The 18,134-nt window shown below is 44.4% G+C and overlaps 1 protein-coding gene across 3 annotated transcripts in view; it reads left to right on the top strand.

Annotated features, from left to right (window-relative positions):
• Window positions 1-18,134, top strand: part of slco2b1 (solute carrier organic anion transporter family, member 2B1) — a 175,111-nt gene that overhangs the window by 33,077 nt on the left and 123,900 nt on the right. For 2 of the 3 annotated variants that reach the window (XR_012773138.1, XM_075486927.1), the window contains exon 6: window positions 4,396-4,494. The exons of the other annotated variant lie outside the window; for it this stretch is intronic. Coding sequence is in view for 1 of the 2 variants with exons in the window: in XM_075486927.1 (XP_075343042.1) it covers window positions 4,396-4,494 (99 nt within the window). In the remaining variant the exon portion in view is untranslated. The remainder of the gene's footprint in view (window positions 1-4,395; window positions 4,495-18,134) is intronic. 3 annotated transcript variants of the gene reach the window in all.

The following is an 18,134-nucleotide window of genomic DNA, read 5'->3' as shown; positions in this document are numbered from 1 at the left end:
ACTGGGAGCGTGGCCCTCCGGGCAGCCTACATACCCAAAGAGCCCCGCCCACCAGATACCACTCAGTGCTATCGCCCCCCAAAACCTAATGTGTGTGTGTGTGTGCGTGTGTGTCTCATGATTAGTAATGTCTAAGGTGTAATTAAAACAAGGGCGTGGGGCTGCAGAGTGCAGCAAAGGGGACCAGAACACACCCGCCCTCAAACCCTACGTGTGTGAATGTGTGCTGTGTACAGGAGCCAGAAGGGAGAGGGGTATGGGGATCTAGAAGACCGGGGGAGAGAGGCTTATAGGTTGGGATGAGGTGAAGCAGACAGTGGTCTGAGAGTCCTAGAGCTGCCCGTGAAACGGCGCGGTAGGCATCTTTTAAAATGGTGTAACAGTGGTCCAAAGTGTTTTTGTCCCTGGTGGGAATCTTGATATGCTGTCTGTATTTAGGGAGTTCCTTACTGAGATTGGCGCTGTTAAAATCCCCAACAATAATGGCGAGAGAGTCCGGATGGTTTTTCTCAATGTCTGTTATCCGATCAGCCAGTTGTTGTAACGCGTCTACTACGCAAGCTTGTGGCGGGATGTAAACACCGACCATAACAAACGACGAGAATTCTCATGGAGAATAGAAGGGCTTGCAGTTTATGAAGAGAGTCTCTAAGTGTGGGCTGCATGTTTTTCCAGGCTTGCAAACTGGTCAGGGGTGAAAAAGGTGACAAGGGTACACGGACACACGGCACGCGCGGAAAAGTGGATTTCGTAGTTTGTGTTATAAGTGCAACTATTGAATTAATAAATACACTACAAAATAACTTACCGTATACAAGTTTTTATTGGTAAACTATAGAAAAAACATGATGGGATCAACAGTATTTTTACAGTTTTACAGTTCAACAGCATAAAAAGTTATTTTTTTTTTCTTACATGTCTGTTTTACAATGTGCCAACAAAGCCTGGCTCCCATTGCTTCCGTAATTGATTTCTTTGTGGCACAGAACACACCTTGCATGACCAATCTTATCTATCTTCTTGAACACATCAGATAACAGGAATGCCCTGTCTTCTCCCTTCACCTCCACATGATACTTCAAATTAAGCCAGGCGAAGTTCCAAGCACATCTGACGCCTGCATCCAGCTGTTTAATACAAAGAGCATCCTCCACTCCTAAATCTCTCATCCTGAAATCAAAACATGAGACGCATTAAGTTGTAAATTATACAAAATATATATTATAAAATATACAGTATGTCCCATTTGCATTAAGTAGAGAACAGCTGTGCAGCATAAAAGATGAATTTATAGGTACAGTAGGCCTATCAATTGCATTTACTGTACTATTATGTGTTTGATATATAACATCACAGGTCTTCAAAAGCATTTAACTGTAGTATCATACATTTAATTACATTAAATTTAACGAAAAAGTTAGTCCCATGGTCCTTAAAGGGATACTACAAGTATGTAGGATTAAAAGTTTAATTAATTACTGCCCCAAGACAGCCTATGCTTAGTAATAGCCTATGTCATTAGTAAGTGAACGATGACTCTCCCGACCACTTTCGCGGTCCGCTGTCATTAAACCACGAAAGTGAACGTTTGGCATGCCGAGCCAAACGAGCTCCACGGGAAAAACTTATATCAGCAATTCACTTGACGTACCGCCAGAGACAAATTTGTATCGACAGCTGGCACTCTAACATGACAAACATTCTCGCGGCAAGCTTAGTTAAACGGCATTTTTTCATGACAGTGTAAGTTTTGAGACATGCATGCCACGAGCACTACGTAATCCTACATTGTGCCCCTTTTAACTTCAATTGATGGTGCATCATACTGGATGAACACGAGTGCACCTGTAGGCTGTCATCATCAACGGGGGTGTGGGCAAACAGCGAGGGGATGGGGGTCGCACTCTGAAATACGACCTGTGGCAGAGCTCTCCGGACTCTGCATTGATAAACTCACGACGAATGAAACGACCTCCTCAAATGGGCAAAATGTTCCCTTTCCGTGATTATCGGAGGGTATTATGAAGGGGCATACCTCGTTAAAAAGCCAAGTCCGGCGACAATTAAGGTCTCCATTGACGTTGGCTAAAAGTATTAGCAAAGCCCTGAACTTGTGTGGAAGGCGCTAGTTAGCCACTCTACAGTTACCTCGAGTAGCACTAACACAAACAGCGTTCTGTGAGGCGGTGAAATATCGAGGAATTGTAGACTATTTCAAGTCTGTTATCAAGACATTTAGCTGACACTTGTATTAAAGACACTATTCCAAGCACATGAATTGATCTGACGACACAATTCGTTATGAAGACTATTTCAGGACATCAGTCAAATTGTAGCATTTTAGCTTCAGAAGTTAACAACTGTAAACATTAATCCCTTACCTGTCCTTGTCTCAATTTCCACCGTGTGGGGTCCGGGCGGGGGGGGGGAGGGAGAGGGAGATAGGGGTTCGCCCTCCTCACTTCTGATTGGTGATAGTGCTTCTCTCACACGCCACTCTTGTCAGACATTTGTTGTCACGAGAAGAGAGCGGCGGTGATAGGTCTAGTGTAGTTTTGAGGTTCACAGTTCCACTCGCATGCTCAACCCCCCCCCCCCCCAATTTTTTTTTCTCCTCGGATCTACACGATTCAGAAGAAGGACCAATTTTGATTTCAAAACAGCGAATTTCGCCGAAAGGTGGCAAGTTTGCATGCCTGTTTTCCCAGCACTGTGATATCTGTGCACCAACCTTCGTTTAAATAGAAGCATATTCCTCCACCTTTTGTTTTCCCTGCTAATCCTGTATTCCGATCTGAACGGACGAGTTGAAATCCAGGCAGTTGGAGTGCGTTGTCCGGGATTCTATCGCTGAGCCATGTCTCGGTGAAACACAGGGCAGCAGATCTCCGTAAGTCCGAGTTGGTTTGGTTTAGAAGCAGCAGCTCATCCATCTTATTTGCTAGAGACCGCACGTTTGCCAGATGAATTGCTGGGAGCGAGGAGCGTAGTCCCCGCTTCCTTAATTTCACTAGCACGCCAGCTCTCTTCCCCCGCTTGCGTCTCCGACAGATTTGGTGAAGAACTGCAGCTCCTCCAATCAGTATTTCGGAAAAAGTTGTTGGGTCGGACAAAAAGGAGAAAAAGTTCCAAAAGAGCTTGGCCTGATGCTTAGCAGTTCTTCCCTTGTAAAAGTTACTGATAAATTTTCGCAGAAAACGTGATAAACACACAAAAACAGACAAAGTACAAGAGAGACAAAGTCCCGAGGCTGCCATTTGCGGCGCCATGGCAACTAGAACATGATGCATCACGATGCCACTCCACATGACGGTGTCAATAGAAACCTAAGAATTGTATTTCAAAGAGGTTGAAACACTCTCGTCATCTCTGAGAGGGGAATAAACGCCATGTCAGCCATAACATTATGACTAGGAGGCAGGAAACCATGTTTTATTCACACAATTTATACCTGATATGTAAAGTTTAAAGGTTCTGGTTGAAAAAAAATACCAAGAATTACAGAAAATATCCCTGCAAGTGTGAAGCCTGATGTCCCTCCTGTAGGCGCCCCTAGGTCCCTTTAGGTACCTTTAGGTGCCCCTAGGTGCCTTTAGGTGACCTTAGGTGCCTTTAGGTGCCCCTAGTTGCCTTTAGGTGCCCTTAGGTGCCGAAGAGCACCTAAAGGCAGCCATAACATTATGACTATCTGCCTGATATTATGTGCTAATGTTTTCTGAAAGACCTCTGGCCAGTCAGGGCGTGGACCTCTGAAGGTTTCTGGTTCCACAGCATCAGGATCTTTTGGGTCCTGATGCTGTGGTGTGTTGGGTCTTCTGGATCCCATCAGATTAGGATGTAGGAAGTCTGAAGGTCAAATGAAAACCTCAGATTCTGATGTGTTCTTTGAGCCCTTCCTAAGCAGCTCATACTGCTCAGGTTGCTGCTGTGAGGGAATCATGTTGCCATTTGGGCCTCATAAATGCGCAGGTTGGTGGGAAAAGTGGCTTTTCTGTAATGTTGGGGTGGAGGATAGATACTTTTGATATTTGACAATGAGAGAAAAAGAACGGCTGAAACACAACAGAAGAAGAGCTGCGATGTACTTGCATAAAGTGTTTTTTTTTTTTTCAGAAAACAGGACAAAGGTCAAAGTATCATTGGGCGATCATCACCTGGTCAGCCAGCAGCAGTTTGGGTTAAGATGGAACAAACAGAGATGGGTGTTTGGATGTCGTGTGAAACTTGTATGGATGTGATTATTCTCATTAAATAGAATAAATTAGCTAAAAGGGAAATTTAAGGGGCATTTAAAGGGGAAAGTTGAGATTCCAGATGTTACAGTTCACCTTGAAAATGTAATTTCTTGCCATAACTTCCATCTGTCTCGATATGTTTCACCGTCGTGTCTTCCAGGCATCCTCCTCGCCTTGACCTCCATCGGCCCAGCCTTCGGTTTCGTCACTGGGGCCCTCATGTTGCGCTTCTATGTCGACTTCGACAAGGTGCCCAAAGGTGAGGATGATGGTTTACAGCTGGACTGAAACACTGTAGGTTTACAGCATATTTTCACACATTTACTCACACTAACTTTTTGAGTTAGTATGCGAATTTGAGTAAGGGAGATTCTCCAAAATGTTGGGTATGCATCATGAGGTTACTACTCATACTCAAACTACCCAAGATGCAACGTAACGTGACATCGCCGATCATCATTTCCTGTCAAAATGGCAGTTTCAAGCTAGCTACAACGAGGATAGGTTCCTGTTTTCAAAACAAAAGCACCAATTGTATCGTAATGGCTTTCTCTATGATAAAAGGCAACGGGTATTTTATTTTTGTGAAAATAACCGGAAGTGCGTTGCTCACTGCGGCTAGCTTTAGTAGCGCCAAATTCGTTGGAACAAAATTGTAAATAGCCGGTATTTTGTCAGACTTTCAACACGTTGGGGATCTAAACGACTACTTTCTCGCCTGAAAATGTTTCAAATGTTGCTAAAGTTTACAGAGTTTAGAGCTTAAGCGAAATAACCTTCAGGCCGGCTGATTTCGGCTCGGGCAGGAGCGAAATGGATTGTGGGTAAACGCTCTGCATACTGTCTGATCGATGAGTATGCAAGTATGCAGTCTGTAGTATGTAGTATGCGGTTTCGAACACAGATGTGTGTGAAGGATTTGAGTGGAAAAAGCATCCAATATGGCTGACACCACTCGTGCTGGGTCTGTAGACATTAAAGGGATAGTTTTTCTGCTCTTGCTCTCGGTGGAAGAGGTCGCATTTTCTCTCTGCTCCTCCCTCCCTTTTTTTGCCCTGCTTCAGTGTGTCTGTGTCTTGTTCATGTTGTCTGTCCGGATGGGTGTACTGGAACCAAATTTCGTTATGCTGTAAGGTGTAATGACAATAATTGTGATTGTATTGTATTGATTGTATTGTATTGACATGAAGCTGTATGACATCCCATATTAGCAACATCATTTATGAACATTCTCCTACCCCCTGCTGCGTCCGTGAGCCGAGTTCCGGCCTCGTTTTGGCATTGAAGGTAGTCCGGCTAGTTGGCTGGGGCCACAAAAATAAAGCGGTTTGCTTCTCAAAACAATATGCGTTCAACAGAGTAATACATTTGCATCACAAAATCGTTCTCCAGGAAAAAGTCAGACCTCACAATCGCTTGGCCCTATTTTCTCTACCTTCATATCACTGCCTGCTGTGTAGACCGCTCTGAAGCAGGGGACTGCTCGGTATGGGATGTCATACAGCTTCATGTCAAAAGAGGCGAACTATCCCTTTAACATTTAGACAGATGTCCACAGCTGTCTCTGTACTCTGGGAACATTTACAAAGCAAAGTCTAAAAGAAATAAATGTGACGAAGACCCGGATCAGCATTCTGGTTGTCTATGGCAGTGTTTCCCACCCCTGGTCTTCGAGGCCCTGCGTGTTTTCATGTGCCCACCTGATTCAAATCATTGGGTCTTTAAACTCTGCAGAAGGCTGAGGACGACCCATTCTGTCATTTACCTGATCTATCTACCATGAGCTGTCACCTTAGCGTGGTGGGGGGGTTTGCACGCCCCAATGAGTCTGGGAGCTATGTTGCCCGGGGCTTTTAGCCCCTGGTAGGGTCACCCAAGGCAAACAGATCCTAGATGAGGGACCAGACAAAGAACAGCTCACAAAAACCCCCTATGATGAATAAAATGATTGGACAACACGTTCCTTCGCCCGGACGCGGGTCACCGGGGCCTCCCCCTGGAGCCAGGCCCAGGGGTGGCGCCCGCCGGCGAGCGCCTGGTGGCCGGGTCTGTGCCCATGGGGCTCGGTCGGGCACAGCCCAAAGAAATGACTTGGGTCCCCCTTCTGACGGGCTCACCACCCGTGGGAGGGGCCAAGGGGGTCAGGTGCAGTGTGAGCTGGGTGGCAGCCGAAGGCAGAGACCTTGGCGGTCTGATCCTCGGCTACTGAAGCTGGCTCTTGGGACCTTGAACGTCACCTCTCTGCAGGGGAAGGAGCCTGAGCTGGTGCGCGAGGCTGAGCGGTTCCGGCTAGATATAGTCGGACTCACCTCAACGCATGGCTTGGGCTCTGGAACCAGCCTCCTCGAGGGGGGTTGGACTCTCTTCCACTCTGGAGTTGCCCGTGGTGAGAGGCGCAGAGCAGGTGTGGGTATACTTATTGCCCCCCGGCTGTGTGCCTGTACATTGGGGTTTACCCCGGTCGACGAGAGGGTAGCCTCCCTCCGCCTAAGGGTGGGGGGACGTGTCCTGACTGTTGTTTGTGCTTATGCACCAAACAGCAGTTCAGAGTACCCACACTTTTTGGAGTCCCTAGAGTAGGCACTGGAGAGTGCTCCTCCAGGAGACTCCCTCGTCCTGCTGGGTGACTTCAATGCTCACGTGGGCAATGACAGTGAGATCTGGAAGGGTGTGATTGGGAGGAACGGCCCCCCGATCTGAATAAGAGTGGTGTTTTGTTATTGGACTTCTGTGCTCGTCATGGATTGTCCATAACGAACAGCATGTTCAGGCATAAGGGTATCCATATGTGCACTTGGCACCAGGACACCCTGGGCCGCAGCTCGATGATCGACTTTGTGGTTGTATCGTCGGACTTGCGGCCGTATGTCCTGGACACTCGTGTGAAGAGAGGGGCGGAGCTGTCAACTGATCACCACCTGGTGGTGAGTTGGCTCCGCTGGTGGGGGAGGAAGCCAGTCAGACCAGGCAGGCCCAAACGTATTTTGAAGGTCTGCTGGGAACGTCTGGCGGAATCCCCTGTAAGGAGGAATTTCAACTCCCACCTCCGGCAGAGCTTCAACCATGTCCCGGGGGAGGTGGGGGACATTGAGCCCGAATGGGCCATGTTCCGTGCCTCCATTGTTGAGGTGGTCGACCGGAGCTGTGGCCGTAAGGTGGTCGGTTCCTGTCGTGGCGGCATCCCCGAACCCGATGGTGGACACCACTGGTGAGGGAAGCCGTCAAGCTGAAGAGGGAGTCCTATTGAGCCTTTTTGGCCAGTGGGACTCTGGAAGCAGCTGATGGGTACCGACAGGCCAAGCGGAATGCGGCCTCTGCGGTTGCTGAGGCAAAAACTCGGGCTTGGGAGGAATTCGGGGGGGCCATGGAGAATGATTTCCGGACGGCCTCGAAGAGATTCTGGTCCACCATCCGGCGGCTCAGTGGGGGGAAGCGATGCACTGTCAACACCGTGTATGGTGAGGGCGGGGCTCTGCTGACCTCAACTAGGGACATCGTGAGTCGGTGGGGGGAATACTTCGAGGGCCTCCTCAATCCTACCGACACGCCTTCCGATGAGGAAGCAGGGTTGGGGAGCTCGGACGTGGGGCCTTCCATTTCTGGGGCTGAGGTTGCCGAGGTGGTCAAAAAACTCCTCGGTGGCAAGGCCCCGGGGGTGGATGAGGTTCATCCTGAGTTCCTCAAGGCTCCGGATGTTGTAGGGCTGTCTTGGTTGACACGCCTCTGCAGCATCGCGTGGACATCGGGGGCAGTGCCTCTGGACTGGCAGATCGGGGTGGTGGTCCCTCTCTTTAAAAAAGGGGACTGGAGGGTGTGTTCCAACTATAGGGGGATCACACTCCTCAGCCTCCCTGGTAAGGTCTATTCGGGGGTACTGGAGAGGAGGATCCGCCGGATAGTCGAATCTCGGATTCAGGAGGTGCAGTGTGGTTTTCGTCCTGGCCGTGGAACAGTAGACCAGCTCTATACCCTGAGCAGGATCCTGGAGGGTGCATGGGAGTTTGCCCGACCCTACATGTGTTTTGTGGACTTGGAGAAGGCATTCGACCGTGTCCCTCATGGACCCTTGTGGGGGGTGCTCCGGGAGTATGGAGTGCCGGACTCCTTGATATGGGCTGTTCGGTCTCTGTATGACCGGAGTTATGTCAGAGTTTGGTCCGTATTGCGGGCAGTAAGTCGGACATGTTTCCGTGAGGGTTGGACTCTGTCAGGGCTGCCCTTTGTCACCGATTCTGTTCATTATTTTTATGGACAGAATTTCTAGGCGCAGCCAGGGCGTTGAGGGGGTCCATTTTGGCGACCTCAGAATCGGGTCTCTGCTCTTTGCGGAAGATGTGGTTCTGTTGGCGTCATCGGGCCGTGACCTTCAGCTCTCACTGGAGCGGTTCGCAGCCGAGTGTGAAGCGGCTGGGATGAGAATCAGCACCTCCAAATCTGAGACCATGGTCCTCGGTCGGAAAAGGGTGGAATGCCCTCTCGGGGTCTGTAATGAGATCCTTCCCCAAGTGGAGGAGTTCAAGTATCTCGGGGTCTTGTTCACGAGTGAGGGACGAATGGAACAAGCGATTGCCAGGTGGATTGGTGCGGCGTCTGCAGTGATGCGGGCTCTGCACCAGTCCGTCGTGGTGAAAAAGGAGCTGAGCCAGAAGGCGAAGTTCTCGATTTACCGGTCGATCTATGTTACTACCCTCACCTATGGTCACGAGCTGTGGGTAGTGACCGAAAGAACGAGATCGCGAATACAAGGGGCCGAAATGAGTTTCCTCCGCAGGGTGTCTGGGCTCTCCCTTAGAGATAGGGTTAGAAGCTCGGTCATCCGGGAGGGGCTCAGAGTAGAACCGCTGCTCCTCCGCATCGAGAGGAGTCAGATGAGGTGGCTCGGGCATCTGGTTAGGATGCCTCCTGGATGCCTCTCTGGTGAGGTGTTCCGGGCCCGTCCCACTGGGAGGAGGCCCCGGGGAAGACCCAGGACACGTTGGAGAGACTATGTCTCTCGGCTGGCCTGGGAACGCCTCGGGGTCCCCCCAGAAGAGCTGGAGGAAGTGGCCGGGGACAGGGACGTCTGGATTTCTCTGCTTAAGCTGCTGCCCCCGCGACCCGACCCCCAGAGAAGCGGAAGATAATGGATGGATGGATGGATGGATATCTACTATGGGAGAAACAATATTGTTTCCATTAGAAACTAAATTCTCCCTCATTAACCAAAACTAAAGTCTCTATTAGTACAATTTGAAAAAACAAGTTTTTCTGAATGCTTGTTTTACACCAACCAGGAAACCCTGATATCGAGCCATAACTGGGACTGGTGCTGCTTGTACTTTTAACTCTAAACTGAAATTTGGTACCAATATGAACAGGTGGTCCTGGAACCAGTAAATGTAAGGCTGGACCTGATCAGTGGATCAACGTTGGTGAGGCTGATGTGACACACTGGTGCCTGTAGCCCAACTTTTAACTTTAAATGTATCATTGCATCCGCCTTTAATGTTGGGTTAAGGTTAGGGGTTGATTAGGCTGCTGGTGCAAGAAGGTTGCTGGTTCAGATCCCCGATTTCTGTGTTCTGTGTCAAGAGAAAAATATTTCTTTGTGTTTGTAGAATAAAAGTTCAAACGAATTACAGATTAAAGTCTTTAGAAAATGGGGTTCCTAGGGTTCCTCGTGTTAGGGTTAGGGTAGGGTCAGGGTTAGGGTAGGGTAACTCAGGAGTAACTCAGGAGGCCGTGGGAAACTCTGTCCGATTTGAGTTGTGTTTCAAGTGGGTGCAATAGACACAGGGTCCATACAGGTGTATGTTATGTGCTGCAAAAGAAGGTAGAGAAGAAGAAAAATTATTAAACATTAATTAAAAACTCATATTTGTTTTAAAAAAAAATTGTGGCATGGACCTCCAGACTTATGGTTAGTGGCTGGTGCTGTGATATTTAAGGGAAGATAGGGGTATGAAGGCAGACCCCACTGGAACAACTTCCTGGAAAAATTATTCAACTTTATTAAAAATATAATAAAAATTAATATGAATTTTTCAAAATGTGGTATGTGAACCCCGGTTATGGTTAGGCAGTCCTGTGACATCGCCTGGTCCTGTTACCTTAGGGTTAGGGTTCAGTGAAAGGGAAAGGTTATATACACAATCATTGATGGAATTATTAACTTATTAAAAATAAATTAAATTAAAATTTATTTTTCAAAATGTGGCATGTAAATTCCGATTTAAGGTTAGGCGTGCAGCCCTGGGATAGGATTAGGATTAGGGTTAGGTTAGGGTAGGGTAGGTTTGGGGTAGGGTTAGGGTTAGCGAAGCTTATTGTGCTTCATTTACATTTTAAAGAGTTCACCTTCTCAGAAGGCTTTCATTCACATTTCAGTTGCTGCTGCAACTGATGACTTTCAATATCCCCGAGGTGTCTCTCACAGTTGGTGTTGGTTGAGTCTTGTTGTGGCTGTTTTCTGACATCCAGCCAGCTGCTCCACCTGTTTATCACTCCAGCATCCAGCTTCTTCACAGACTTGTTCAAACACAGGCCTGTTTTGTAATACAGAGGTATGTGCGAGGTCATTGTGTAAGCATGAGTGCGTCTCTACAATCTATTGTGTATCTAATGAGTTAATTTATGAGGTGTGTTTGGGAGAAACCATCTGCACATGCAAGGCTTAAGTGACCAAATGGTTCTCATTGTCAGTGTCAAATGAATACGTCCTTCATCCTTCCCCCCTACATCAACTGTCCTTTGGCTTCGGCTGTCTGGCAAACACGTTCCAGCATTGTTAGCGATCAGCAGCTAATGCCATTCTGCTCTGTTTACCTTTAAACAAAGTTTTAGTTTCATTAGCCATCTCACACCACGCGATTTTTAAGCGATTTTAAAGTTGTAGACAGAATGAAATCGGGACAAGTTGTCCTGGATTCATCCTGATATTCATTCTCTTTGGATGGGGTGTCTTAAAGAATGTAAAAGCACTCTTTTTTATTTTCATGCCGTAGCCATAGTGACCTCTAAAACACCAACATGTTCCAGCTCGCTAACCTTCTTAGGGAGTCAAACAGATAGAAGTCCAAGGTCCTTTTCTCAACTTTCAAAGTGAGGACACATTGGGTAATGAGGACAAAGTGAGGACACTTTGGGTAATGGGGACAAAGTGAGGACACATTGGGTAATGAGAACAAAGTGAGGACACATTGGATAATGAGGACAAAGTGAGGACACATTGGGTAATGGGGACCCAAAACTGATGTTGTAGCTCATCAATGACATATCCCAAACCTAATAATCCCCCATAGAATATTTCACTTTGCATTGCATACATTGAAAATATAGCAGTTTTTGTGTGTGTGTTTTAACAGAATTTGGTGTTTACCTCATATACACTGGTATTCAAAGGGTTCAATTTTTGAGAATAATTGAAAACTTGGTGGTTATGCTCAGAACTGAAGTGGAAGAAAAGATTTATGAAAAAAAGTGGAAAAATATATTAACATATGGTATTTTGGGGATAATTTTAGAAGGGGACAAAAATGTCCCTTTTCAGAAATGAAAGAGTTTTTATTTAAAATCATGCATAACAAAAAATAAAAAATCCCTGAAAATCAATGTTGTTGCTAATCATTGAAATATCCCAGACCATTATTATCCCTACTCAACAATTCCACTTTGAATTCCATATTTTGAAAATACTGGCACCTAAAGGCTTAAAATTTGGGCTAAAAAGTTCAAATTGGCATCTAAAGGGTTAATTTTTTTAAAATAATTGAAAACTTGGTAGTTATGATCAGAACTGAAGTGGAATAAAAGATTTATGAAAAAAAGTGGAAAAGAATATTAATATATGATATTTTTACGAGTTTTTTTCCTACACAATGAAAAATTGCATTGTATATGATGTGTGTTTGAAATTCGAAAAAATAGTCAAAAATGCACAACTGGACCAAATATGACGAGTATCACTATTTCCAGTGTGAAATTAGAGGAGAAAGCACACCCCAAGTGGACAAAAATGTCCCCTATCAGGGATTAGGGTTAAGGCTTAGCTTCGTGCTCATAGTAATTTTCTCTAACTTTGATCTTATTTAATACTTTGGTATAGAAGCTATAAAAGTTACTTTGTAACTCTGAAATGCAGGAACAAGCCGAGATACCACAAGTACTTAATCACAAACAGTTGTGTGAGCTCGTTTGGGCCTTTGTGGGTTTGTTAAAGATTATCCTGAGATCATCTTTGTCGTCTACATAAACCAGTATTTATGGCTGAGTTGCTCATTTATTGTTGTTGTATGACTCGTGTCAGCTTTAGGGGCAGATGTTGAAATCTAGTTTGGCAAGAGAAGAAACGATCGGAGATGACCAGTCAGAAGTTTACAACGAGGCAGTTGGTCTTTGATGTAATTTTCTTGACATATTATATGGATCTTTTGGACAATCAAACACAAAACAACTAAGCTGCAACTCATTTAAGTATCTGTAAGCTTTTATTTTGATAGGAACATATTTTAAATAGGGCTGGGCAACGATTAAAATTTTTAATCTAATTAATCACATGATTTCCCTGATTAATCACGATTAATCGCATCTATACGCACAATCCAAAAATGAATCCAAAAGTAGTGTATAGCCTTTATAGGCCGTAAGGTGAACCCCGTTTTCGTTTAGGCTCACTCCGTGCTCTCCGAACTACATGCCCGTTAGCTGATAAAAATGACCAAGTTATTTTGCACTTATAAAAAAAGTTACGCGTCACAGAATCCTGTACTTTTTTTAAACCGAGACGTTTTCTGAAGAAATATTTTCCTCGGCTGAATGACGATTTTGACGTCACAAGACACCACGTGACCGCGCTAGACCAATCACGTTGCCGATTTACGACAACAAACTGGAAAAATGACAACCTGCCGGGTGCTGTCAAATCTAACCTACAGAAAGGAATCTCGCAAAATATCATTTTAAAGTGAACATAAAATACTAATTATCAACGATAATGCTCATTCATGTATTTCTGAATTGAGCCAAATAAATTCTAAATAGTGCTTTATTTACAGCACGAAGCACGATTATGCAAGTGACCTTTCATGTTGTCATTTTGATCAATTAATGGAATTCCAATAATTATTGATAACCATCCACGTGTTTGTAACGTGGGCTAAATTAATTCCAAACAGTGCTTTATTTATAGTACAAACAACTATTGTGCAAGTGGATGATAAGGTTACCTTTTCATGTTGTCATTTTTTATTTATGAATGGAAATTATTCTAATTATCAATGATAAGGACCATTCAGGTATTCATTTATTGATTTATTCACTAATAACTATGCAACACATAAAAAAGTCAAAACAAGTAGGGCATACACATCAACTGGCATTTACATCAACCGGTATAAACTTATTTTATTATGGTTATATATACATAACCATAATAAAAGGAATGATACAAATGGAATAGAATAGAGGTAAAAAAAAAAAAAAAAGCACGCACGCACACACACTATTCCTCACTGTCAGTGCTGGATTTCTTGTCATCCATGTCACTTGAAGATTTCCATCTTCCAGATGCCAACCATGTCCAGTGGGAGATGGAGCGCCAATCTTTTGCTTTACACATGACCACATTATTTTAGCCTGATAATTTGCCCTTTTGCAGCGCTGGTGGAGGGCATCACTTGTTGGGGGGATAGATAATTCTGGCAAGGCTGATGATGCCATACAGAAAGCTTTGTACCTAGCCTCATTGATGTTTTCTGCGGTTGGCTGATCGTACAAATGGCATACATATTTGCAAAGTAATGCAAATGTAGAGTGGTCCAAGTTAAATTCAGTCCCCAGATTTCTGAAAGTTCAGGTAGACATCTTTCTCGCATGCCACAGCAAATGTCTTCTTTTTGCCTTGTGGTGTCACACCCAGTGAATGTATGGATCCAAATCAAGGCTGAACACACACTGGCTCCGAGAGCTGATGACACCTTGGTAATGTCCATTATGCGTGTTCTGTTGCCCGTCCCTGTGAAAAAGTACAAGCTGCATGGCAAATCTTTCTGCAGACTCACAGCAATGACTGCTACATCAGTGTCAGGGCTCTTAATAATGACAGACTTATGTTCCTGTGCAGCATGTTGTGCATGCAAAAACACCAGTGTCACATTCTTCGTGGTCACACTGCAGGTCTTCCACAGCATGAACAGACTGCACACCTTCCAGTACAGTCACACAGTGACATTGGTGTGGATGTACTATGTACAAGCTGAGGTTTCTTCCCACTGCTGTAAGATCAGCATGTGGCCATGCACTGTATAAGAACTCAGCAAGTGCTTCTTTATTTGTTCCTTCTGATTCCTTCCATTCCACCTTGTGCAGGTGAAATTCTGTGTTTCCTCATGCTTAACAAAAGATATGTGCATGTAACAAATCTTTCGGTCGAAATTTCGTCTTCTTCGGTACTGCTGGATGATCGCGCTGCTACTGCGGTGCTGTTTCTGTTTACCAGCTCAGCTGACATACCAGCTATCCGATTCGTCCATTCTGATGACGTCTCAACCGTGGCACCTCTCGCGAGCCAAAATGTTATTACGCCTGCCGAATATGTACATACGCCTTGCCAGGCACTAGTTATTCCTTTAAACGTTGCGAACTAAAAAAGTACTGTGTTCTGAGCGGCGAAACTTTTTTTTAAACCTCAACATAACTCAATCTTTTTATGAGCTGAAGCGTGTTTGGTACGGAGAGCGTGGAACAAGCCTGGTGTTCTGAAGGAGTTTTCGAGGTTCACCTTACGGCCTATTAGCATTTAGTTTTATTTTAAATGTGCTGCCATATGAATGAAAGTGCCATAACATTTGTTGTGCAAACACATTTTTAACATCAGCATCTTTATGTAGTTTTTATGTAGAAGCCTTGCTCCACTGTCTCTTTCCTTGAATGATTTGCTGCTATCAGTTGTGTGTTTTGCCTTTAAGTGATATTTTAGACTGGAACTACTACGGTGAGAAGACAATTCAACTTGGCAGTGTTTACAGATGACTTTGGTTCTGTCAACTCCGCCGTCTGGAAGAACTTTAAAATGAAAATGGCCGAGTAAAAGTTCCGTACCTTTCTCTATGTTTGGTGGATCCGCCGATTACTTTCTTTTCCGTTTCCGCAGCAGACAGAAATGACTTTTACAAAATAAAAGCCTGTGAGCAACAGACTTTTACAAAATAAAAGCCTGTGAGCAACAGGTTCGAGTCCCGTATAGGACGGCCCTGTGCTGCGTGTTGTTCCCCCTCTCTCTGCCCCCTGCTTCCTGTCTCTCTGAACTTTCCTATCCATTAAAGGCAAAAAAAGCCCCCCCAAATTATTATTTTATTTATCTTATTTTTTTAATTTTTCTTTTTTCTTTTTTTAAATAAAACCTGCGTTAATGCACGATAAAATATTTATCCACTTAACGCGATAATAATGAGTTAACTCACTCAGCCCTAATTTTAAACAATTCTGGAAACTTCCTGTCGTTGTTAGGGGGCTCTTATTTTTAAAAATCTGACTTACATGTACTTCCTGTTGGTCGTTTACAGGACACTTGAGCTTAGACTTGAATTCCACAGAATGATGGTTTGATGCTCCTTATGCATAGATGACACAGTGTGACATCATGCTGGGTCTGTGGGTGCAGACATCATGCTGGGTCTGTGGGTGCAGACATCATGCTGGGTCTGTGGGTGCAGCCATGATGGAATATGATGAAAGCAGCATCCCTCTGCAGAGAAGACCAGATGTGTTTTCATTAACCTGCTGTGTGTTTTATTGTTTTTATGGAAAATCTGAAGAGAAATGGGATTACTCAGATTTAATGGGAGTGAACTGTCAGTTTCACATTGAAAAACACTTTGTTCTGATGTATAAAAGTACAGATTCAGCTGTTTAACCATTTTAATGTCGGCACCTTAACCCTCTAACCGCCAAAGTCGCAGAATTGCGACATGACGTCAGCATAAACAAAACAGTCTGTAGATAAACTAAACGGGCTTTAAGGTGTTCAGTCCTCCTACCACTAGTTGGCAAACATGTTACCCTTTCAAACAAGACTAAGCTCAAGTCATTTTGTAGTCATTTTGTAGTTCACAGTGTTTTTATAAGGCAGTGCAAAAAAGCCGCGCGAGCTCAGACGGAAGCAGTTATTCAGAGCTTTTCTGTAGAGACGTGCGAGTCGAATTTTTATTGTCAGCAAACTATTAGTGAGTTTTTACACCATGGCTTGTAAGAAGTTGAACCATGCGGAGGTATTGAGCATGCTATTTGCCGATTCCGACTCCGAAGGAGAGTTTTTACCTCGTGAGGAGGAGGATCGGACGAGCGCTCATGCTTCCCACCGTGAAACTTCCGAAGGCAATGGTGCCGGCATGCGATGCGAGGCTGTTCTCCAAGCACACACACAAACTCCAACTCATTCGGTGTCGTTATCCAACCTCAATGGAGTGGGTGGTAGTGGGGAACGCGGTCGCAGTGTCCGTGTTGGTCGAGGAATCGGGGGTGGGAGAAGTGGGTCTGGTATCTTTAGCATGCGCTCTCTCCATCCAGCCCCCGGTGCCGCGGCGCGCCTATCCGCCAGCGCAATGATCCTTACATTTTACCACTTGTTTTATTATTGTATTCCTCATTCCTGATCATTATGAATAAGGTTGAACAGGTTAAAAAAAAATAAAAAATCAATTCAATGTCTTCCACTTCTTGCATGTGTTTTCCTACCCTATGGTAGCCTAATGATGACAGTATTTTACCACTTTCTCCTGTTTTATTGTTGGTTTCCTCCTTATGAATGATGGTAAAAGACAGAAAAATGAAAATAAGTTCAAACATCAAGTCAATATCCACCATTTCCTGAAAAAATATAAGCAACTTTTCGCATGCGTTTTCCTACTATTTGGTAATGATGATATAGTAATATTTTACTACATTATTCTGTTTTATTGTTGCTTTCCTGTTCCCTGATCATTATAGATGATGATAAATAGACAAAAAGAAAAAAAAGTTTTAAAAAAACAAGTTCACAATCACTCAATTCCAATATTTCCTGAACATAATGAGATTCAAAATGGCTGCCACCTGATGACGTCATAATATGCAAATTAGATCAATAATTTCATACCCCACATAAACTATGGATCATGGGCAACATTTTTCTAATGTACAGTAGGCATCTATCTTTAACCCCCTTTCAGCCACCAGCTTTTGAAATATTAATGTCAAAATCCAGTATTTTCAAAAAAAAATCTTGGCGCCTAAAGGGTTAAAGTCTGTCTGAGCTACACTGAGTTTTTCACAGGTTCCAGATGCATTTTGATGCTGTTTATGGGAAGTTTCTGCAGTTTTTTTTACTGTCAGATGCGCCGCTCCATCCTGAATGAGCCGCACATTCTGACGTGTTTTCTCAAAGCTGTGAGACGAGTTGGTTAATCTTTTCTGAAAGGGCTTAATCCTTAGTGAGCAGGTGTTTTTCCACTGCTGCTTCGGCTTCGGAAGCTCAGTTTATCTGTACAGCACAATTCAACAGCAAGATGATTCAAAGTGCTTTACAGATACATTAAAACAGTAGAAATAAAAAGCATGATTTAAATTTTAAACAAAAAAGAAAGAAATAAGATCAAATCAGATCAAATCAGACCAAATCAGATCAAATCAGGAGTTAAAATGTGATCAAGTTTTGAAACTCAAGCTTCAGATTTGGAGCTTTATTCAAATGCAGCTGAAAATAGGTGCGTCTTCAACCTGGACTTAAATACACTGAGTGTTTCAGCTGATCTGAGGCTTTCTGGGAGTTTGTTCCAGACATGTGGAGCATAGAAGCTGAATGCAGCTCCTCCATGTCTGGTTCTGACTCTGGGAACTGATAAAAGACCGGATCCAGATGACCTGAGGGGTCTGGAAGGTTCATAC

The sequence above is a fragment of the Odontesthes bonariensis genome, chromosome 16 (assembly GCF_027942865.1).
Source record: "Odontesthes bonariensis isolate fOdoBon6 chromosome 16, fOdoBon6.hap1, whole genome shotgun sequence".
Taxonomy (NCBI): domain Eukaryota; kingdom Metazoa; phylum Chordata; class Actinopteri; order Atheriniformes; family Atherinopsidae; genus Odontesthes; species Odontesthes bonariensis.
This window is presented reverse-complemented; position numbering and strand designations above follow the sequence as displayed.